Source organism: Mobula hypostoma, chromosome 9 (assembly GCF_963921235.1).
Source record: "Mobula hypostoma chromosome 9, sMobHyp1.1, whole genome shotgun sequence".
In the NCBI taxonomy this organism is placed as follows: domain Eukaryota; kingdom Metazoa; phylum Chordata; class Chondrichthyes; order Myliobatiformes; family Myliobatidae; genus Mobula; species Mobula hypostoma.
Genome location: NC_086105.1, coordinates 130,832,774 through 130,850,682, shown reverse-complemented (window position 1 = coordinate 130,850,682; position 17,909 = coordinate 130,832,774). Strand labels below are relative to the sequence as shown.

Genomic DNA, 17,909 nt, shown 5'->3' with positions numbered 1-17,909 from the left:
TACAAAGTTCCTATGAAACAGTTTGTAAGCCGGAATGTCGCAAAGCAAAGAAGCAATTACCATTTATTTATATGGGAAAATTTTGTGAGCGTTCGCAGACCCAAAAAATAACCTACCAAATCATGCCAAATAACACATAAAATCTAAAATAATAGTAACATATAGTAAAAGCAGGAATGATATGATAAATACACAGCTTATATAAAGTAGAAATACTTTTCCACAATCATTGCCTGAACTGTTCTCCGTAGCAAAAATCTCACGCAAGTGCCGTCGGCAAAAACACTCTCTCCAGTAACCTTTAAGCTATGAAGCTGCCAAATCATACCAAGTAACACGTAAAAATACACAGCCGATATAAAGTAGAAATAATGTATGTACAGTGTAGTATCACTTACCGGAATTGGGAAAGCGTGGAGCACACTGATGGTGGTGTGTTAGACTGAGTCGTCGGAGTTTGGGTGGTGCCGTGGCCCCCACCCTCTGGGCAGCAAACCGATACCGATTCCCAGAGAATGCAGCGGTAGCCGGGAGGCACACAGCACATCTTTAAGAAAAAAGCCGAAATAAACATGCTAATTAATTAGGTGCCGCCTGGCACGTAATTGTCGGCCCAGATCAGTGCCAGTTGCCAATTGCATCGCCTCTGATCTGGGCCGACAATTACGTGCCGGGTGGCACCTAATTAATTAGCATGTTTATTTCGGCTTTTTTCTTAAAGATGTGCTGTGTGTCTCTCGGCTACTGCCACATTCTCCGCAAATCGGTATCTGTCCGCGGCCTGGGGGTTGGGGTGGTGGGACACTGGGGTGTCATCTTGTCTGTTTCCATTAGCGCAGGCAGCTCATCTTCTCCTATGACTGCCCGCCTCGATGTCAAAGGTCGAGGTTCGTCGTCTGCTGTGGAAGGCTTGCTTGACTGTTGAGCCTTGCGCATTTTTCTATCACACAGTTCTCTGTAAGCACTCAAACCATGCTGCAAATATCCCTTAAACCGACGTACCCTTTCAAAATTAAAGTCGTACTTTATCATTAGCCATTCGGTTTCGATTGTTATCCTTTCCTCTTCTAATTGTATCAGCTCTTCATCCCATCTTGGTCATGGGATGCCAAAACCTCTTCAACATCATCATAGTCAGCTTCCACAAGCCAAACTCACTTAGTCCTTACTTCGTTCACCACGATCAAGACACTTAATTATGTCTAGTTTTACGCTAACTGTAACACCCTTACGAGCTCTCTCAGGCTTTTCCGATACCTTAGAACTCATCTTGCAAACAGCTGCTCAAAGGCACGTGTTTAAGCAATGCCGGCAAGAATGCAGTTCCGAATCCGGGGAGAGCAGCTGCTCGGGGCGCGCACTGCCTTTTATCGGGCGCTGCTTTTCTCGTAACAGTGAAAACACCTTCTGTTAGCGAAAACAGGATACTAATGTAGGTCTTTCATAACAGTGAGGTTTCGTAAAGCGAACGTTCAAAAAGCGGGGGACACCTGTAACACAATTATTGTTGGCAGAATGTCAGGTGGTGATGAAGAGGTGTACAGAAGCAAAATACATCAGCTGGTTGAGTAGTGTTACACCAACAACCTTGTACTCAGTGTCAGTGAGACCAAGGAAATGACTTTGGACTTCAGAAAGGAGAAGTTGAGGAAACACACACAAGTCCTCATAAAAGGATCAGCAGTGTAAAGGGGGAGCAGTTTCAAGTTTCTGGGTGTCAATATCTCTAAAGTTCTGCTCTGGGCCGAACATACTGATACAATTACAAAGGCTATATTTCATTATAAGTTTGAGGAGAACTGGTATGTCACCAAAGGCACTCATAAATTTCTATAGATGTACAGTGGAGAACATCTTAACTGGTTGCATCACTGTCAGGTATGGAGGGGCCACTGCACAGAATCAGAAAAAGCTGCAGAAAGTTGTAAACTCAGCCAGCTCAATCGTGGGTACCAGCCTCTCCAGCATAGAGGATACCTTTAAAAGGCAATATCTCAAAAGATGGCATTCATCAACAAGGACCTCCATTACCCAGGACGTGCTCTCTTCTCATTGGTACCATCAAAGTGGTGCTACAGGAGCTTGATATTAAACTTGATTCTGAGCTAACATACCACAATTCTAGTTTAAAAAGAAAACCAAAATATGCTGGAAATCTAACAACAGTGATAAGAGGTGCTGAGCTGTGTTTTAAATCAGTAGCTTAAAACAGTAACACTTGCTTTTTCCTTCAGAGATGACGTCTGATCTGCTGTGTATTTCCAACACTTATTTTATTTCAGATCAAGAATTTGCAATGTTTTGTATTTATTAAGAAAAAACTGTTGGAATCACAAGTCAAGGTAGAGTAATTAATCAGTTTGCAAGACTGACAGAAAGTATCCCATTCATGAATATTTTAAACCTGATTAGAAATATAATTCTCAATGATGACAACTAACAAAATACATAACGCAATTCACCAAGATTCTTTAAATATCTGAAGCTATCAAAAGATTATCCCTTCTGCATTTCAAACCTTTGAATATTTAGATATTGTCTTTACTATCACACAGACCTATATTCTAGCTCAAAATTCAGTTTCATTACTTTGAAAATGACAACTAATTGCTTATGAGATAATGTACTGTATAACTGTAAATTCTTGAATAAAGCAGAAACCCTGTATCAATACTGCAAGATAAGAATTTGAACACTGTCTGAAATTAAATCTAACATCAAACATACTCAATACCAACTGAATGCATTGAATGTAACAATTTCTTACCTATTCCTCAACTGACATTATTTTGATACTTTCACACACAGAATTTAATATTGGACTTTACTGAAACCAAGCAAACTTAAAAGCCAGAACATTGAGATTACATTCTCTATTATGTTGGTGGTTAGCAACAAGAAAAATGGTAGGATGACAGTGCAACTTGAACATTATACAAAATGTGGTTTTGAATCAAAATTCAGAACAATGACTATCGAAGAATTACATTTCTAAATTCACTTAAGTTATACAATGAGTAGCATAATTCTTTGGAATATGGTTTTTAATTTGAGTTTATGTGTTGAAACAAAAGCTTCCCTTTTTCTTATAGCTGTAAAGAACCCAAGTAAATTTACTATAAGTTGTCACAGATCAGCTCCCAGGAACATAAATCTACTGTATAAAAGTGCTTCCAGATATTGGAATGGGACTCTCACCAAGAGAAGCTAAAAGCATAGCCAGAGGCAGGAAGCAGAGAAATTCACATTTGGCCGGAATAAAGTGCTGCTTTTGAGATTAAACTACATTACTCAAGCATTTTAGAAGATTACTCCATTTTATCTGTGATCTTATGATGTGAAGAAAATGCTACTCAGCATCTACACAAATTAGTTAACAATATTATTCGGACTGAAATTTAACTACAATAAACTTACAAAACATTCTACCACCTTTCAGAATGCCACTATGCAGGCCCTTACTTAAAGCTGAACAATTTTTAAACGTTAAAAGCCTCTGGAATTAAGGACTGAATATGGCCCTCTGTTGGTTGAACTCAACCAAGGATGTTGTGTCCTCGCTGTCTACATTGTCTGTGCTGACTAGACCAACGGGAGAGTGACAGTCTCTGTTGCAAAGGTTGCATCTACAAGTGATCTCAACTCTGCTGGAGTTGAACAGTTCCTTTCTATGAACCGGTTTGTCTTCTGCTGCTTTCAGGAATTTTTCTTTGCCTGACAATGTGTAGTTTCAGGGTGTTTCTCCCCCTACTGTGGTTGGCTACAAATTCCTCCAAGGACAATGTTGAAGTCCAGCGTCTTCATGTCCTGCCCGCAGATATCGTTGTAGTGCAGTTGTGGGCGACCAGCAGTTCTCTTACCTAAAGTCAACTCACCATACATCTTTTGAAATGTCGCCATCCTGCATGGGCAGACATGACTGAGCCAGCACAGCCTACATTGCCTGAGCAGGGTATACATGCTAGGGAGGCCGACAGGACAGAGAACCTCACATTGGGTACACTGCCTCTCCAAGAAAAGCCCAAGATGTGACAAAGGCACATTAAATGGAAGGCACTGAGCCTTCCCTCCTGCTTGGCGTATGTTGTCCAGGTCTCACTGCCATACAGCAGCATGCTGGTGACATAAGCATCATCTATGCTGCTATCTTTGTTTTGACTGAGAGTTTAGAGTTCTCCCAGACGTGTGGTGAGGCAGGCAAGAGTTGCTGCAGCCTTCCTGATGCACTTGTCAATTTCTGCACCCAGGAGGGGTTGATGGACCTCAGGTATGTGAACTAATGAACAACATCCAGTTTGTAGTTATCAATGGTAATGACAGGTGGTGCTTCAATTTCTTGTCCCAAGATACTTGTATTTTTCAGGCTGATAGAACAAATTCTTTACAGACCTGGGAGAAGTAATCCATCAAGCTTTGTGGGTTGTGACAGCTGCATCATCAGCAACAGTATGTCTCTGATCACAGCCTGTGCACTTTGATTTTGGCTCTTAGGTGGGTGAGGCTAAACAGCCCACCCTCTGATACTGTGTGAAGATAGATCCTTTCTGTCGCAGTGCCAAATGTGTGCCTCAGAAGGGCAAAGAAGATCCCAAAGAGTGTTGAGGCGAGAACACAGCCTTGCTTGCAGCTGATTACATCAAAGGGCTTCAAAGAGCTGCTGTCATACTACACAGTCCCCTTCATGTTATTGTGGAAGGATTTGATTGTGTTCTGTAGTCTTGCCAGACAGCCTACCTTAGAGAGAATCTGCAAGAGCTCGTCTCTGCTGACCAAGTCAAGTGCCTTGGTGAGATCAATAAATGCAAAGTAGAGGAGCTTCTTTTGCTCTCTGCACTTCTGGAGTTGGCGCAAAGAGAAATCACATCCACAGTTGACCTTCCAGCACGGATGCCACTCTGTGACTCCGATAAGATACATTTAGCCAACTTCTGTAGGCGGTCCAATTCTCAGGTGAAGACTTTGCTAACAACACTCAGTCGCATCTCTCGTCTTTGTTTTTGTAGAGGGTTATGTTCTTGGCTCCCTCATATCCTGTGGTACAGCTCTGTCCTGCCAGCACTGATAAGAGAATTTCATGAAATGGCATGCAGTGCTTGATCAGGTCTGGGGGAGTCCCATCGTTGCCTTGTGCTTTCTCCAAGGCCAAGCTGCTGATAGCTTTGCTGAGCTCTCAGGTCAGCTCTGTATACAGTTCTTTCATTGTCAGCGGGCACTCAACAGTGTCCAGGGCTGAGTTGGTGACAGTGTTCACTCTGCAATAGAAGTCAGTAATGTTCTACTCATCTCTCCATCTGCTTGTTCCTGTGATTACTTCTCCACTGATGGACCCAAGAGGGGCCAAGGGCTTTCTTAGTGGCATCATATATATCCCTGATATTGCCTAATAGTGTTGCTGTCTGGATGTCTTCACTGAGCTGCATCCAGTACTGGCTGGTGCAGCACCAGGCAGTCTGCTGAACTTTACTTCTAGCAGCCCTGAAGATCTGCTGGTGCCTCTCAATTGGCAAACGCCTACACTCAGCATGTATGTCTTTAATTACAAGGGGTCATCTCATCGGATTTGACCTTGAACCAGTCATTTGTTTGAGGTCTTCCTAAAGGTAGCTAAGGCAGTGCTGTAAATAGTATTCTGCAGAAGTTCCTTTTTCTCTATGAGAGTTTCCAGGCTGACGGGCATTCAGTTCTTTCTCAACGGACTTAGCAAACAGCTCCAGCAAGCCTGGGTGAACAACTTGCTGACGTCAATGAGAGGGTTCCCTTCTTGTTTAGTGTGATGAAACTTTTTTTCATTGCAGTCTGATCTTGCAACACATCAGCAACTGCTTTGTGTCACAGTCTGCGCTATGGTAGGAACATGTGAAAAACACACTGCCGAGGGAGGAACACCTGACTAGAATCAAGTCCAGCTTATGCCAGTGTTTGGAGGGAGGACATCTCCAGGAAAAGTTGTGTTGAAACTTAGTCTGGAAACATGATTCGGTGATAAGTAGATTCTATAGGTGCAGAACACCAGCAATTGCATGACCGCTCTCGTTCATCTTGCCCATGTCAAAGTGACCAAGGCAGGAGGGCACCCACTCTGGCTTTAAAGTCACCCAAGAGAACAAGATATTCCTTGCTGAGAGTCTTTCTGATGATGACTGCAAGGTTCTCATAAAATTCATCCTTTGCCTCAGATGAGGAGCACAGCATGGAAGTGGACACTGACAAGAGTAACCGGACTGTTGGTGGTGTTGAGGTGAAGAGTAAGAAATCACTCAGATCCATCATCTTCAACAATGTGTTCCACAATGCATAGTCTACTCCATGCTGAGAGCCCTTCCCATTCCAGAACAAGGTGTATTCTCTCTCCTTTAGTGTGCTCAAGTTAGGGAGATGCGTCTCCTGGAGGATAGCTATGTCCACTTGAAGTCCTCCTTCATTACAGCTGTCTTACTGACATTAGGGATGTCTTGGAAGTTATCAGAGAACCCAGTTATCATTGTCCAAACATTCCAACATCCCAGTTTTAGAGCTGGTCTCTTTTGTTACTTGTCTTGTCTGCTGCAATGTTTTCAAACTGCAGTTCAGACAATACCTAACCCCTATGCACCCAGTGAGGATAGTAGAATGTAGCAGGACAGCACCTTTTTGACTGACGGCTGCCCAGCTTAAGGCGGGCAGTAGCTGTCCAGTGAGATCCAAGAATCTCTCCCATTGTTGGAAGGAATCTCTGGCGCCATGCTCACGTCAATCAAGTATAGTAACTTACAACTGGTAACTGCTGCTTCCCGTGTTGTGTCAACACCGGGAGACAAAGCAGGAAGTCTCTCTCCTGAATAGAGTCGACACTACAAGGTGAAGTTAATACTCAAGCCAGGGCATTACGATATGGAGAGCAAGCGGTTGTCTATGCAGCAGGCTCACCTTCTCTACACAGTTGATGAATCCAAACCAACAGCACAGAACAAAACAGTTTGGCACCAGTGGCGTTGCAGGAGTTGGCAGTCAGCATTGAATTCAGTGTAGTACTGCCTTAGTGACTCCAGCTCCAGACTGTTCCCTCAGGGTTTACTCCAGAAGACTTCCACATAAGTGGTTATAGCCGCAAGGACTGAATATAATGTACAAAAAACCATACGGCAGTAGTTCTGAGTGCAAAATAAATAAGCAGTTTTCCTGCATCAACATTTTATACATCTGAGGTGCAATTACCTACAGCATTCCTGGAAATAATCTGATTCATAGCCATTTATGCACTCCAAAGAATTCAAATACAATTTACAATTTATTGCTACCATGCTCTTCTGCAAGAAATCACTAGTGTGAAAAAAATTAGTTAAAAGTATTACCAACTTTTAAATCCAAATTGCTCAATGGTTGCTTATTTTCAATACAATTAGTATGTAGGTGGTAGCCACAAAATCCATTGCCTTAAAAAAAAACACCTAGCGTCAGAGAGTTTTTTTACTTTCAAAGAATAGGATACTGAATTGTCAAATAATTTGAAATGACGATTGTAAATTACAGTGCAGTATGAATTTAATAATTATGCAATTCAAGGGGGATTCTTAATTCATTTCCCAAGGAAAGACATTGCGGTGATCTACTGAGGTTCTTAAATGCAAATTGTCCACCAATGGCTTTCACTTCAAATTGAATTTTCAAGTGATTACTGCAGCCAAGAGATGAAGCCATTAGCAACAGAAGGAAATTAAAGAATATATTTCAGATTTGTCCACATCTACAAATCACTCACACAGACACTTAAAATGACCCTTAACCTCTACTACTGAAACCATTACCAACTTATTCTAGTGCAATATCAGTATTACAAACGGTTTTAGCACATATTCTGCAGGGAAGAACCATTAAAATATGATCAGATGAGTGGATGCTTGCCCAAAAGTTTAATAGAACAGTAAAATGCACTTTACTGATCTGTTCAAGTATGTAAGTGTTTTGTGTATTAATTTGACTTCACTGGTCAATTAAATGAGGGTAATCCACCTAATAATATTAAGACTCCAGAGGTAAGAAGAGTTGCCAAAAAACTGCAATTGTCACAGCAGCTTAGTATATAGCCTACATCAAACATTTAAGGTATTTTACTGAACTACAAACACAAGGCAGAACTAAAATTCAGAAAGTAAGTGGGTTGGATACCAAAAATTATGAACCCCCATAACAATACAGTGAAACCCCGTTATAATGCGATCGTTTGGGTCCATAAGATGTAATCACGAAAAAAGTGGAGTCGTGCTAAATCAGTGGTGTTGTTACTGTAGAAATTAAAACACAAATTAATTTTTAGTAAAGCTTTTTAATACACAAAACAACAAATAAAAACATTCAAGAATATTAGCAATCATCATTTACAGATTATTTCTTAAAAAAGTGAACGAATGTTCCTTGCTTGAACGTAGCATGTCGCTGGCTGCGAGCAAAATCTAGAAAGCTTCTGAGTTGGAGGTTTTTTATGTGGTCCACTTCCTGGGTCTCCAGCCAACGGAGGCTAGCCTCGAGGTGTTCAATGGCTTCAGACACTTTTGGGGGTGGGGGTGGAGACTCTTCATTATCATATTCTTGTGGCTCGAGAACCAGTACACTTGCCTCCGCCGGTGCTATAGTTACATTACGGACAATCTCGGCACCCGTCAGGTGCTCATATGTTGGGCATTCGTCGGCAGAGTACCACTGGTGTAGCTCTTCTTTGTTCCATTCAGACAGCTTCTCTGCCTCATGCACATCTTCCTCTGTGAAGCCGTACAAATCTGGCTCGTCATCGTCTTTCGTGGTGGATTGGCGTGATGAAAAGGCTGGCCCCAGACTCTTCTCCCAGCATTTCTCTACACGTGACGAGCTGACTTCTGCTCAGGCCTTCCCACCTAAGTGGCAAACTTCATTCACGTTCAGGCTTTCCAGATAGGCTTCAAGCGTTGCTGAGTCGTCTACAATCCTACGAGTTAATTCCCGCCTATAATTCTGCTTGAACACAGAGATGATCCCCTGATTTAGGGGCTGGATCTTGGATGTAGTGTTCTTGGGGAGGTAAGAAACTCGGATCTTTCCGTCACGGCTTACTAGGAAGGCAGCTGGCGGATGAGCGGAACAGTGGTCAAGCAAAAGAAGAGCTCTGGGTTTTAGCTTTTGCTTACGCAAATGAGCGTGGATGGCAGGGACAAAAGTTTTGTGAAACCAATCCTCAAAGATGACACTTGTCATCCAAGAATTGCTGCTGTGCGTGTACTCGAACGGTAATGACTTCATGTTGACATGGTGGAAACAGCGGGGCAAACGAGATTTGCCAATTATGAGCGGTTTTAACTTATGTGTTCCAATCTTGTTTACACAAAACAACAACGTCACGCGATCTTTGCGTTGTTTGAACCCCTCACGTCAGTGGACATCATCTTTGCTAGCCAGTGTACGGCCTGGGATCATCTTGTAGCAGAGGCCTGTTTCGTCACAGTTGTACACTTGTTCTTCCATGTAGCCACCTTCTTCTAAGAGAGTTTTTAGTTCAGCTGGGTATTCCTGGCGTCGGCACTGTCAGCTGAGCGAATTTCTCCTGATACTAACACTTGTGAAATCCTGTGACGGCATTTAAACTGGTCTAGCCATCCACTGCTAGCTGTGAACTGTGAGGTTTCTCCATTGATCTGCTTGTCAAACTTCTCGGCTTGAGCTTTGAGAATAGGACCGGAAATTGGAAGGCTTTCTGAGCGAGCTTGAACGAACCACTCATACAGGGAGTCATCGAGGCTGACATCTTTGGCTGACTTCAGACGTTTGGCTTTTAGTCTTGCTTCTTCTTCAACTTTGCAAAGCCACGTGCGTAACTTTTCTTCGTGAGATTTCCATCCACGAAGTGTTGATTCCGGTATCCCAAGGTCTCGTGCAACTCGAGTCTGAATTTTTAGTCTTGATCACGTCAAATGCCTGAAGCTTATCTTTCAAAGAAAAAGATTTTCTTTTTCTAGCAGTTTGTTCCATTTTGAGTAAAAAAAAAGGTCCAATGACTCTCACAAAATGCTGGTGGAACGCAGCAGGCCAGGCAGCATCTAGTCGAGACCCTTTGTCAGGACTAACAGAAAAAAGATAGTAAGAGATTTGAAAGTGGGAGGAGGAGGGAGAGACCTGGAATGATAGGAGAAGACAGGAAGGGGAGGGATGAAGCCAAGAGCTGGGAAGTTGATTGGCAAAAGGGATACAAGGCTGAAGAAGGGGGAGTATGGACCGACATGGACATGGATGGACGTGGAGTCCAATGACTCATCGCCTTTTATCCAAATTCACGTTAAATCGGGGCACATAAAATCGGGGTTTCACTGCAGTAGATTCAAAAGCCAAAAATATGTATCTAACATTTTTCCTATGAATTGCAGAACTAGTTTCCCCTCTCCCTTTTAGTAGTTGCTCTTTCCTGTCAGCCTCATGGGCTTTTGATGCCACTCACTGCAGTACTATAGAGATACAGTTACAATATCAAATGATTTTTGTGTAACTTTTGATTTATGGACAAAATCGACTTATGGATATTTGTAAAAAGCAAACCAGCTTGTTTTCTGGGGATGGCCTACACAAGTGCATAATCACGAGAAAAGCCAAAAAGACTTGTGTTTGTTCTGCAGTTCAAAAGCTAAGAAGCAATGCTAAGTTTGTACAAAGTGCTGATCTGTATATTTTCTGATATTCACAATACAAAAATAACAAAGAATTTGGCAGAGTTATGTAATGACAGAGCTCTCTTTGAACAAGAAGTCTGACTAAATGATTCTTAGCATCATGTAGGCATTTGACAGTGTGAATATTGCTTCCGCTTGTTAACAAGTTCAAAATATGTTGCGATATATTCTGGACCAGAGCAAAGAATTTGAGGAGAACCAGTAGCAGAATTCAGGAATTTCTTTGTAGTTACTAGATCCACAACCAAAGGAACTGTTTCAAACAGATAATACTGATACACTGGTATGGAGAAAAGAGATGGCATGAAGAAGGAACAGAGTGAAGACTGGGAAAAGTTAGTAACAACCACTGGTTTGTGTGGTGCACACACAATAGTTTGGGTGAGATGGACTCAATGTCATGTAGCTTATTCTATGTAAATAGCCAGCACTAATTGATTGTATAGTCCCGCAGCTGTCACCTAACTACACAAGTACATAAGAAATAGCTTTGAAGGACTCATTGAAATGACTTTTGAAGACAATCTGCTTGATTTAGTTTGTTATAAGCAACAACCTGGATTGTGTCTAGTTTCTTCAGAGCTAAATAGCAAAGCTGACCTCCAAATTATGAAAACAGAGTTTAGTCCTGAGAAAATAAATGTAGTAAAATCAAAGGCCTTTCAAATTAAAGAAACAAGCAGCTAATTTCTGCAAGCTAAATTATGTGAATAAATTGCCCAGTAAGCTCTCTATTTCAAATCACACATGTTCTACTTATAATCCAAAGTTACATTTCCCCAAATTTACTAGTCTAGATATCTTACAACATGATATGAATGATCAGAATAACTGAATTTGCATAAACTCAGCCAGGCAGTAATTCAGTAATGTTAGATAATTATTGTGGAAAACCTAACAAACATTTGGAAAGAACAGGCAGTTGCAATTCAAGAGCATGGAAGATAATATTAACCTAATCAAATGGGTTCTCTATCACACATTTTCCAATATGGGATTCTATCAGAATAAAAAAACATACTGATCTTATATTTTGCTACTAGTTTATTGAAAATAAATTTTATTTGTTTTTAAATATTTCATGGTCAGCATTTACATCCTCATCATGTTTTGCACTTTGGATTTTCATTAAATTTATTAATATTCACTTGGGACAAAAATAAAAATCCAGCATACTAATCTAACTCATAATGAAGAAGGTAAACTACAACAAAAATAATGAAACCAATCATTTAGGATGTTTCAATGAAGGCAAAGCACCATCTAATCTAGTAAGAATAAATAAAAACTGCAGGCACTAGAAATCCAAAACAAATCAGAAAAGACTGGATGCACTTAGCAGGTCAAGCAGCATCAGTGGGAAAAGCAGCACGATGGACATTGCAGGCCTGGCACATTTAGCAGAACTGGAGAAATGAGAAAACAAGCATATTTCAAATTGTAGAAAGAGGGAAGAAGAGGAAGAACAGAAGGAATACCAGTAATGTTTCCAAGGTACAATGACTTTGAAAAGAATTGTTACAGATAGAAAAAAAGAGCAGAGGCATAAATTGAAATGGAAAGTGTGACACATCTGGAGAAAGAGATAAAAAGAAAGAGATAGCTTGTCTTAAGTTGTTAGATTCAATATTTTCCCTTAGCCGGCCAGCAGACCAGATCAGCCCCAGACTTTAAGGCAAATGATCCCGGGTTCACATCCCGCTGGCTTCCTGCACCTTTTTCATCCGTGTTGGGTTGAGCATCAAGCTAGCAATTTGGTCTCATGAAAACAGACAAATGCTAAGAAACTGGCAAAAAAAATGCTGTCCGATGTGCCACAAGGTGCAAGAGAAGAACAACAATATTGTCCCACAGCAAAAAAGGACGCTGACTCCTGTTGGTGTAACTGAAAAGACTCAAGACAGACGTCAGAGTGGGAGGGGAGATCAATTGAAAGTAATACAATTGCTTAAAAGGCTGCTCTACAATAATAAGCACATTAAACTCACCTATTCTTTACATCCAATTTGTTATGAGTGAAATCAGAGTGCTTCATTTAAACTACATTGCAATTTATCTGAGGGCCAGAATCAAATTCTCTCAAACCAATTAAAACTTTAAATCAAATGGCATGGAAATCAGATTAATGAATTATATCTGAATAATGTAATTGTGCACATAACAGGAGACCATCATGGACAATTTAACAGATGGCTGACCAAGGAATGAGTTGTTCAAATCTTTACAGTTTACTCATAGTCATTTATCGCATGCTGCATAATCAATTTGTTTTTCCATTAACATTTTAACTGACCAGAATTACTGTCAGTATGCCAAGAGTGTTAAAAATGTCTGGACTAGATGAAGGTGTAGATTAGTATTAAATGAACAACATTTCTCTTAAACAGTTAATGTACATTTTCCTGTTTCGTTTTGTCAAGAGCAGTTACAATGATTTGTCAGCTATGGCTAAAGGTAGAGCTGTACCTACAAGAGACACTTAAATTTGTGACAATACACCGAGTGGAGTTAGCCATGAACCACTTAGGACAAAGGTCAAATAAAAATGACAATAACTGTTAAGTAAAGTTTTGAATTGTATATTAGCATTTTAAAACTAGCTAAAAATATTATTTGAAAAACTATACACAAAATTTATTATCTGTAATTCAGGCTCTGATTCACATGATAACCTCAACTGTTCTGCAGTCTCACTCAAGGAGTTATATACTGAGAAGTAGTCCCACAATACATCAAATGTGAAGGGAATTTGTTTGTGAAATTCTTAGGAGCTGAAGTACTTAATCCAGCAGTATGGAATATAGCTGCTCCAGTAAAGAGGATTAAATGTTATTTGCTAAGTGACTTCCAGTGAACAGAGAACTAAGAGTAGTTGCAATAACTGCAGATCACATACAGGGAGTAGAGTATAAATTTATATTCAAAACTTTTTTTTAAAAGCAAACTTTGCAATAACCACTTTCTCCATAAAGAACAGGATTTTGTTGAAACAGTCATGAAAAACCCATTTCACCCTCGTAGGAGTGTAATGATTCTGAAGCTATCAAACCTAAAATGGTAAGAACCTTCATTTTACCTTTTCCCTTATTGTTCTGGAAGCTGCTGGATCCATGAGGAGCAGCAGGATCTTTCCTTAACCTCTTGTTGGGGGGCCTCACACTGGATCTTAAAAAATGATGTTGATCTGGGCTGGTGGCAGCTGCTGAAGTATCTTCTCTCTTTGTGCCGTGTTGAGATCTGCAGCCTCCTTCTTCACTCTCCCCATCTCCTTCAGCACTCTCCTCGTCTCCAGATCTTTTGCACACTCTTCTCAGCCCTTCATCGCTATTCACCTCCGCACATTTTGCCGTCATTCTGGAGAACACAAAATAAGGCAAAAATCAGTAAAATATATACTTTAAGGCATTTTTATTTCCATATTTCTAAAGCCTCACAACTTGCAACTGTAAACATTTTTTCCAACATGGCCGCCGTTGTTTTTCTCCTGATCTCCGATCGCTGTCCCGCAATCACCCGCTGAAAATTTTGTTCTCCTCCGCTAGTTTGGGGTCCTGAAGCTGAGTTCCTGCCCCAGCCGGAGAGGGAAAGGGGTTTTCTTCGACTCTTGAAGGTGTTTGTGTTGAGGGAACCGCAGTTTCTCGCAGCGTTAACGTCTTCCTCCTTCCCCTTGAGCTTCACTCCAAACCCACGACATGTCGGCCGGGAGCAGCTGAAACCTCCACACACTCGGCCAGAATAAAGCGTCTATCCCTCCTTTTCCTACCCATTTTGGCGGTCCTCGGCTGCCGAAACTGTCTTCTTCCTTCTCACCATGGGCACGGCCTGTTTGTGCAGGGTCTCAGCGGCCAAAGGTTCATATTTCCAGCTTCAGAAAGTGGCTGCTCTCTTTTCCCCACTCTCCTCTCCTCGGGCTCCAACTCCCTTCGCCACAAGGAAATTACAAACACACCCACACACAGAAATATACCCCACAACCCCGAACTTCATGCCAACCACCCGCCAGCAGAACCAGACGGACACGCTGCACCCCTCTTTCCAGCACCTCAGCAGCTTTTAATCCAAAACACAAATGTCACCAACTCCACTCTCACTCCTCTCCCTCTCTGAACTTTGCTCGCTACGTCACCACAGCTGTTCCCCAAACTTCAGCACAAACTGCCTTGGATAGAAACGCATCATCATCACCAACATCAAACCAAAATGTATATCTATTTAATCGAATAAGGTATCGCCTGTAAGAATTCATTAAAACATATTTATTAAAAATAAAATTTACATAGCAAAACAAACCTAAGTTGCCTCTCAACGTTACTCTAATCGACTGATCTCATGTCGCTTGAAATCTGATTAGAAAATGTAATTATTCTTAATATTTATACCTTATACATTAGTTTATTTAAGAATTAAGGATCTTTTTATTTGGAACAAGCAAAGATTGACAAGTGATCCACAAGATTTTCTGCAATTCAATATAAGCATTTTTGGTATGCCAGATGAAAGGATAACTCCATTAAACAAACACAAAGTGCAGTTATATTAAAATAAAGCATTATGCCAGCATATTAACATACTTTGCAGTAAAACATGTTCACTAAAGTTATACTTCATGCAGGTCAAAATTGGAATGTTGGTTTAATAAGGTAAGCAGTGTACTACAGGTGCAAAGATGAGGCACAAAAAATGGGTTTTTACAAAAAGTACTTAGTCAAATTCTGTAAGACCACATTTACTAGAAAAGACGAAACATACATCTTATCTAATCTATAACAAAACTAATAATCAACTTTTAGTTTATCTATGAATAATACTGATTTAATGGTCAATTACAGATAAAACATTCTCTGCGAAACAAATTGCTATTTCTGCCTCAAAATACTTAATTAAAGTTAGTCATGTATTCCACTTGGATCATGTAACTTACGATTATAAATATCGCCGTCTTAGTACAGCAAAAAAAAGTATTTGACCTCAAGTTGGATGCACATTATGACACTATGACCAGTCTATCTAAAAGTCACCAAGTCATGTTGAAATGATAGAATGCATCTTTTGCTTATAATGATTGCTCCAAACTCCAAAGCATGAAAAATCATTAAAGGATCTCCTACTAAATCATTCTCATATTTTGCAATTTACTCTTAAAATTCACTGAGCAAAAATTCTATCAAAGTAAAATTACCTCGAGGTAGTTTTCTAAACTATGCTTGAAAACTGCATCCAATGAAACACCTAAACCACATAATATTCTGATGTATAGGCAAGCTTTCTTTCCAGCCTGGCAAAAACATTGGGTGACATTCAGTGCCATCATCTTCAATGTTCCTTCCCCCCAAATGACATGCTCGTTCCAGCTCTAAGTTATATTCCACCAAGTAGTCCAGGCTACCAAATGCTTCGGAGCCTTGACAATACTTTTGCATTGACCCTGGTGGTGAGTGAGGTGCTCACGTTTTGTTTACAATAACTCATCTTTACCAAACAAGCTCAAAACTCCACGTCATTCAGAAAAGGCATCCTAACTTTCCGGCTCAAGTTCCTGGCAGCCTTTCTTAATAACTTAAAAAAAAGGGGGTATATAACAGCACAGAATCACCACAGGCATTGAAAACTTTCGTAATCACTCGAGTTAAATGATATTACCTAAAGCTGAGCAACATTTACATTATTTATAATACAAACTACCAAACAACAGTAACTATAGACACAAGAAATTCTGCAGTTGCTGGAAATCCAAAGCAACACACTTAAGACAGAAACCTGCTTCGATGTCCACTACTGTAACATACCAAAACAAGTCTAAGCGTTACGTCACTAAGTGTACCCACACCATGTTCAGCTACTTTTGAGATCAGTTCTGACATGCATTGTTTTAATTAGATGTGTTATACCTACACGCATAAATCGGGCAGCGAGATCCACGGCATCAACACGCCTCAGGGTTAATGATACGGGAGCCAGCAGCCAGCTTAGTCCGGGTTATCTTGCTGAGACCCGTGTGTCCTGCCGCCGAGAGAGGGGACGCCGTTCCCGGGGCCCAGTGGGCCACACCACTCTGTTGTACAGCGATCAGCCTGCCTTGCTCGCCCTCTCCCCTGGCCGGCCACGCAATCCGGGCTGCTCACGCCCACGGCCAGCACCCCGGGCTCTCCGTCCGCTGCCGCAGAAGCACCACTCCTGCCCTCACATCCTCCACACATCCATTCGCAGCCGCAGTCACTTGGCGCCCAACGCTAACGTCGCTGGCCCCGCTGGCCATTGGAGCGCCGTGCGCACGTGATGTCAACAGCGTCGGGGCAACGGGTGACGGGCAAACACCCTTCGCCAATCACAACTCGAGCCCGCCTACCGGCGCGTGGCGGTGTGTTTTCTCCGCCCGTTATTTCCGGGTAGTAAGGTCACGGTCTCTGATGAACAGGAGCATTAGCCAGTCAGAATTCAGGAAAACACCCATTCAAGGAGTAGCGACCAGACAAAGTTCAGTGACCTGGGGCAGAAGCGCTAAAGGAGCTCCTCCCGCTGATAAACAAGGGTAGTTCTGTCAGGAACATTTTTCCACTCTGGTCGTGGTTTCAAGAGCACGGCTTTTTAATGAAGGTAATTAGGTGTATAAAGTGATTTCATTGTTGTTCTTATGTGTTATTACAAAAGTTTCCGTTCAAGATGAGTTTGATAAATCATGTTTGTCTTTATCTAAATTGCAGAGCAAATTTTTTGTTAGTTGTAATAAGCTATAAAGTTCAAAATCAATATTTTTTCCAAAGACGTTACATGCAAGGTTAAAAATTCTGAGGAACCTGACTTTCCAATATCCCCTGGCCGCCGAAGAAGAGGAATAATTATAATTTCAAAGTGGAGGGAGGAATGAAATGAGTAATTACAGCGCAGTTATTTTAACTATGATTGCAGACAAGATATTGGAATCTATTTTTAAACAACTGTACCATCACTTTACATAGATTTGATATGGGATTATCCTGATTGACTCTACTTTGTACCTCTTTTAAGAAGATGCAGTAATACGTTTGAGGTAGCCTGCATGGAGTTTAGTAAAACTCATGAAAATGTGTCGAGTGGTAGGCGTGGCAAAAGCAAAACTTCCTTGGGATCTAAGAAAGTGGTATGTTGGATGCAAAACTGATCAGTGCAGGAAACTAAGGATAACATTTGATTGGTGTTTTGTGATTGAAAGCTGTTATCTCTAGAATTCTGCAGAGCTCAATACTTGGTTCTTTTTAAAATGTG

General features: G+C 41.1%; 1 protein-coding gene across 3 annotated transcripts in view; it reads right to left on the bottom strand.

Moving 5' to 3' along the window:
- Positions 1–16,884, bottom strand: part of cramp1 (cramped chromatin regulator homolog 1) — a 91,919-nt gene extending 75,035 nt beyond the window's left edge. The window contains exons 1-2 of one of the 3 annotated variants that reach the window (XM_063059174.1): positions 16,560–16,884; positions 13,744–14,021 (exon numbers count right to left, since the gene is read on the bottom strand). In XM_063059174.1, the coding sequence (XP_062915244.1) occupies positions 13,744–14,021; positions 16,560–16,591 (310 nt within the window). In that variant the 5' untranslated portion in view covers positions 16,592–16,884. The other 2 variants (XM_063059175.1, XM_063059173.1) reach the window with 2 other exon arrangements.
- Positions 16,885–17,909: the final 1,025 nt, after the last annotated feature.